At 42.3% G+C, this 6,111-nt stretch overlaps 1 protein-coding gene across 1 annotated transcript in view; it reads right to left on the minus strand.

The window, feature by feature from the left end:
• The window catches only part of LOC308306255 (dynactin subunit 1-like), a gene marked incomplete at both ends in the record, with an annotated part of 49,486 nt that extends 48,731 nt beyond the window's left edge, over positions 1 to 755 (minus strand). Inside the window, one exon of the mRNA XM_080751155.1 lies at positions 573 to 755. Coding sequence (XP_080607281.1) covers positions 573 to 755 — 183 coding nt within the window. The remainder of the gene's footprint in view (positions 1 to 572) is intronic.
• Between the last annotated feature and the right edge of the window lie 5,356 nt (positions 756 to 6,111).

Here is a 6,111-nt window from a genome sequence, read left to right on the forward strand (position 1 = left end):
ACAGATCATGCACTATGCATGTGCATGCTTTTCACAGCTTTCAAACAAAAAAATCCGCTTGGAAATCCGTTCAGGCATTCAGGAGAAAGGAGCCCTTATGTTTTCTTCAAATGTAAACAAACATGGCTGCCATGTTTGAAAGATGGGGTTGGTATGGGGGTTAAACATGCAATTTCGCGATCGCGATCATGCCTAGTACTCTGTTGGAGGTCCAAAAATTTTTTTTCAATTTTTTTTTATTTTTATTTTTTTATTATTTAAAAAAAAAAGACGTTCAGAAGACGTCTGGCAGGGAGGTCCATAGTGAAAAAGACGTTTTAAAGACGTTTTTATCATAGAAACATATTTTTTGGCAGGGTATGAGTTAAACAAAGGCCAAATTGTCAAATATTAGAGTCAGAAATTGTGAAAATAGCTGCATCTATGAGCATGTAGATCGGCTATTTTCACAATAGAACTGTGTTATACAAAATGGAATGCCTCAACTCTTAGTGCTCGTAGGGTGGGGGGGTCCCCAATTCAAATGTGATTATGTTGGGGGTCGCGGGCTGAAAAGGTCGAGAAACGCTGACACAGGCCAGCAGGGGGCTCCTGACCTGCTCTTTCAGCTCGTCGATGGTCCTCTCGGCCATCTTCATCTCCTCCTGGAGCTTCTCTCTCTGGCTCCTCAGGGTGTCCAGCTCCACGCCTCTCTTCTCCGTCTGCTTCTGGAGCTTCAGGTGTTCCTGCTTCTCTGACGCAGACAGGTCACGCATCCTGACGCACGCACGCACGCACGCACGCACGCACGCACGCACGCACGAACACGCACGCACACACACACAGGATAAGCCCGTTTAGGCTCTAGAATTCTAGAATTATTGAATGCTTTAACCAGTGAAAAATAGCAGATATACAAGCTCACAGCGCGGCACCGAGTGCCGCGCTGCGAGCTTGTAGATCTGCTATTTTTGAAAAAGTCGCGAAAATGTGTACAAAAATCTTTGAATATATGTATTTTCAAAGCGAACGTTTGTAACTCAAATTTTGCTTCTGGGTGGTCCCTGGAACTAGATATTTTGAGATGGGGGTCCGTGGCCAAATAAATATCATTTTGGGGGTCCTTCACATGAAAAGGTTTGAGAACCACTGACATAGTAGTCTCTCAAGAACAGACTAACTGAGCTCCAGTTAAGTGAAAAGGACCTTTTCTTGGACGATGGCTGGCCAGATTGCTGACATAGAAACATACGTTTTTCAAAAAATCTTAGAAGGATTCAAAAGATTTTTCAAAAATAGCAGATCTACAAGCTCGCAGCGCGGCACTCGGTGCCGCGCTGTGAGCTTGCATATCTGCTATTTTTCAATAGTTAAAGCATAAAATAATGATACACTATGTGTACCCGTTCTGAATGGGTTAGACGATTCACGTTCACATGAAGTAGAAACACACACAATTCTTTCCACATTGACATGGTTTTCTTTAATGTAGTGTTCACCAGGTAAACTCAGACAAGTGGGCTTCTTTTCTTAACGAACCCAGGGCCTTCTAGCTGTGAGGCGGGAGCGCTACCGACTGCGCCACCGCGCCCCCTTGCATAACACAAACGTGACAAAGACATGGCAGATGTACCTGACCAGTGCCTCCTTCAGTCTGCCGTTCTGTTCCTCCAACTGTTTGACGTGGTAGCTGGAGGCCGCTCCATCTGAACCTAGAGTAGAAAGAGGAAATATTACCTGGGTTTTCTTCATGTGGACCAGGAGATAAACCAATCAAAACCAGGGGCATAGTTCCGCCGATTTAAAATGACTCCAATACGGAACTAAAACTTCCTATGATTGGCCGCTAGTTGCGCTGTTTCCCCCCCCGGCCGATCGCAAAAGGAATTGTTCTCCATTGGACCCCATTCATTTTCCCCTTTAGTTTTCTAACCTTAATTAACATTTTCATAAATACTTTATGGTTCCTATCTCTAGTTAAAAATTGCCTTTCAATCACGATTATATGCGTTTTGTGAAAATAAGGTCCCATTTATGTTAAAATTGAAGATAAAGTTGCGGGGGGCGTGGCCAACTAAACTAATACCAGCCGGCTGTGTTCTTCTTCGTGTGCTGTATTTCGGGAGGCTCCGACCACATTCTCCCATGTATCCCTGCGGTTGCACGTGACCGTTGGCAGCCAATAGCATCCTCTGGTGCCTTTACAATCTATGATGGCAACACCCATGCCAAGGACCCATATTGTGTCATTTGCGCTGCATAGAAACCAATGGCTTCGCTTTGTCCATATCTTTTATACAGTCTATGACTGAGGCTGCCGGCAGGCCTACAGTGGAGGCAGAGGGGCAGGGCCGTCACTCTTGTCTTATCCAGGAATTGTATTTATATGTTTGTTCATGTCTAGCACTCATGTGTATATTATGATCCCCTCTAGATAATTGGGCAAACTGAGACCCACTGTCCCATCAGAGCCTGACCCTGAATTTCACAAGCTAAACTAAAAAGTGCCCACAACTACTGAAGGCTCATTCAAGGTGGCCTTATTGTATTTTCTGTAGTCTCAAGAACTGCCTCTGCTCACAAAATAGCAAAACATTTACGTTTGCGGTCCTTTCTGGTTGCCCACAGCCCCCCTGTATATTCTTAGAACAGGGTTGGGCAACCTTTCTTAGGCCTGAGATAAAACCACCACCACTTTTACATTTCATTATACACTGCTAATTAAAAGTAGCCTAGTAAACGACCAACCGGAAGAGGGCGGGTACGAGGCTAAATTAAAAGAATGCTAACAGATACTGTATGACAGTAGGTTAATACCAGAAATGCAAAAAGGTGGACTCCCACCTTCCCAGTCCCATAACACAACCACAGCAACACCAGTTTAAAAGTCTCAAAATGTGTTTTTAAGATTTATTAACAAAGTTAGTAAAAACGAGTCCCTGTACATACAACTCATACTCAAAACTAAAAGCCTATGCTTATCTGCACCCAACAGAAAGACAGAGTTCTTACCTAACTTAAGAAACAAATAATCAAATGCATACGACAAAAGAAAGGCCACCCACCCCGTACCATACCAATTGACTGTACACTAACCCACTGTTAAAACCCCAACTCTAAAACACACTAACAAAGCTAAAAACACTAGCAAAGAACAGGGGACTGGTGTTTTGAGGCTGGCTAGGAGGAAGACATATCTGTGGAACTGGAGTCAGCCATCTTTATAGACCACAGGAGCCAATCACCACCTAGTTCCACCTAGAGGTTAGCCAATCACACACAGCCACCACTCATACCATTCACACCAGTCACTCCTCAGCACGCATTCACAAACACACCAATAAGGGGGGGAAACATACACAAATCTTATAGGCTCATAACACATAGATAATAACTAACATAATGAGGAAATTAGACAATTAGGCTCAAGTACAGTATAACAAACTAACCACTGCCACATGCTATAGTTTATTATATTATACAGTTTAACAAGTTAAAAAAGTGGGAGGAGAAATAGAGGGAAAGGGGGACTGTGATTGGCTGGACGCTAGTGTACAAGCTTCACGTTGGCGTCAAAGTTCAGCTTTTATCAGTTTTGAAGCCATGCTTTTAGCTGTCTAGCCTCTGTCATTGACATTGCATGGAGACTTGATGCTAGTCCCTAGCACTGAAGTTGTACATTACTGTATGTGTGAATGGGGCATTACAACTCTGAGTCCTGGACTCCTGTCTCTTCAATGGGTCCAGCTTCAATAACTCTTTGTTCATCAATGTCTTCATACTGATGTTATTCTTCAGCTTCAGCAACTCTCTGCTGATCAATGTCTTCATACTGATGGTATTCTTCCTCTTCACCTGGTCCAGCTTCAGCATCAGGACCAACATCATCATAATACTCTATCTCAACGTTCTCCCTTCCTACATTATAATGAACCCTAGCAATGTTCCACACTCCTGCATTGTGTCTTCTGTTGGCCTGGAGAAACACAGAAACACCCGACGTTAAGTCACTGAATCACATCTGGTTTGCTCAAATCACAGGTTTTGTCCCTAAAGAATCACACCTGGTGTGAAGTGAGCGGTGCTATTTACATGAGTTAATTTCATTAAGTGTCCCATATGTGACCCTGAGCGTAAAACTAACTTTGAGTGCTTTGTGCCTAGATGTAGGCCAGATGTAGGCCAAGCTTCATGTCCCAGACAAAGCCAGATGTTGGAGCGTAGCTCCTTCCAGGAGCACCACTCAAAAGAAGAAGATGAAGATACATGGCCAATAAAACCTTCATTAATGTTGGTGAGCATTCAAATAGCCATGCAGTGCAGGGTCCAATCACACAAGATTACATTGAGAAGGTAATGACTTTGAGATTACTTTAAGAATAATGTTGAGTCAAATACAGACTTGTGATAAAGTGTACATTCAAGGTTCAAGGTTCAAGGTTCCGTTTTATTTGTCTCCCAAAGGAGAAATTTGTCTTGGAGACAGAGTCACAGCTGCATACATATAAACACTTAACAGAAAATTACATTCCAGCCTTGTGTTGAATAAAGATGTATTACCTTCCTAAGACGATAGAGGGCGTAGATTAGCAACATCACCAACATCACCAGCACCAGCACCACTGAGACTGTAACTCTGATGATGTTAGATGTCAGACGAGGAACTGTGAGAGAAATATGTTGGAATAAAAACATCACCACACATCATGCAAGATGTTTATTTAATATGATTTCCTTACACCATGAATTTAACTTTGACAGACAGAAAGAACATGAAAGTCCAATAGCTGGTTGTTTAGGCTTAAACCTGTATAAAAACATTACGGGCCAATATTTATAAACAATGTATATTTTGAATAGGCATGGTGTAGCCCCTTTAATATAACTTTCATGTTTGATTGACTGTGAATTGATAAGTAATTTCATTGAGGTTACCTCTTTTGACAGTGAGAGAGAGGATCTCGCTCTCAGAGGAGAAATGATGAGAAAACACATTGGTGTGATTTATAACGACATCGATGTGATAAGCACAGCTGTAATTCCCTTGGTGGGTGTGGTCTGCTTCAGAATATAGGAAGTGGGCAGAGTGATTGACAGCTGGCTGGGTGTGGTTGTGTGTTGTGTTGGATCCAGTGAAGGTGAGGTGGAAGAGGCCTCCTGCATGTGGCTGGATGTAACAGCTGACGGTGAAGTTGGAACCTTCCCACACCTGCTGCCCCTGCTGCTGCCCCTCAGAAACCCCATTTATAGTGGGGGATACGCTGATGTTTGGCTTAAACAGCAGATCTGTAACAAGACAAGTGATTGGATGATACAGCAGATATTTAAACCAATAGCCAATGAGATTGAACCAAAGTTAGAGATCCAGCATATTGGATAGTAGAAACAACATGTCAAATTAAATAAGAAACATCATTTTTTATAGGGTCTAAGTTTTTTACTAAGATGCGTGGTCGACCTTTGTTATTGTTTTTCTAGATTGATATTCCTATGCATTTGTTATAGTGTTGTTAATGTACTGAGATATTATCTTGCCTATTATAGTGATGTGTATTACCTGCTTATTGTAAGTCGCTTTGTATTAAAAGCATCTGCTAAATGCCTAAACTGTAAAATGTAAACTGTATTGCTTCAACAGACTACCTCACCATTATGCCTGATCCTAAATTGAGGAAATCCTTCACAACATCCTTCTAAACTGTCCTCTTTATGAAAATGTAACAGATATGCCCAAATGTTAATTTTATTCTTACAGTAATTTCTGAAAAAGAAACATCTTCTGTTTCCATGCTGTAGGTTAAGTAGGCAAGTAGACAGACAGACAGACAGACAGACAGACAGACAGACAGACAGACAGACAGACAGACAGACATCATTGTTTGTGTTACCTGAACAGATCACCTCCAATCTGACAGTGGAATTATGAGGCGTCTTTGTTCCGCACTCCCTCAGCGAAGACTCGGATCCAACGCAGTCAGTTGTAATCCACCATACAGGTTGATGTGTAGAACCAGAACTCCTTTGTGTTGAAACATCAGAGCCACAGTCCAGCTGTCTGCACACTACAGATGATGACTTCAGGTTCCAGTCAGATTGACCATCCAGTGGTCTCCAGTCTCCCTGATGTTTCAT

The sequence above is a fragment of the Nannobrachium achirus genome (assembly GCF_963921795.1).
Source record: "Nannobrachium achirus genome assembly, chromosome: 20".
NCBI classification, from domain to species: Eukaryota; Metazoa; Chordata; class Actinopteri; order Myctophiformes; family Myctophidae; genus Nannobrachium; species Nannobrachium achirus.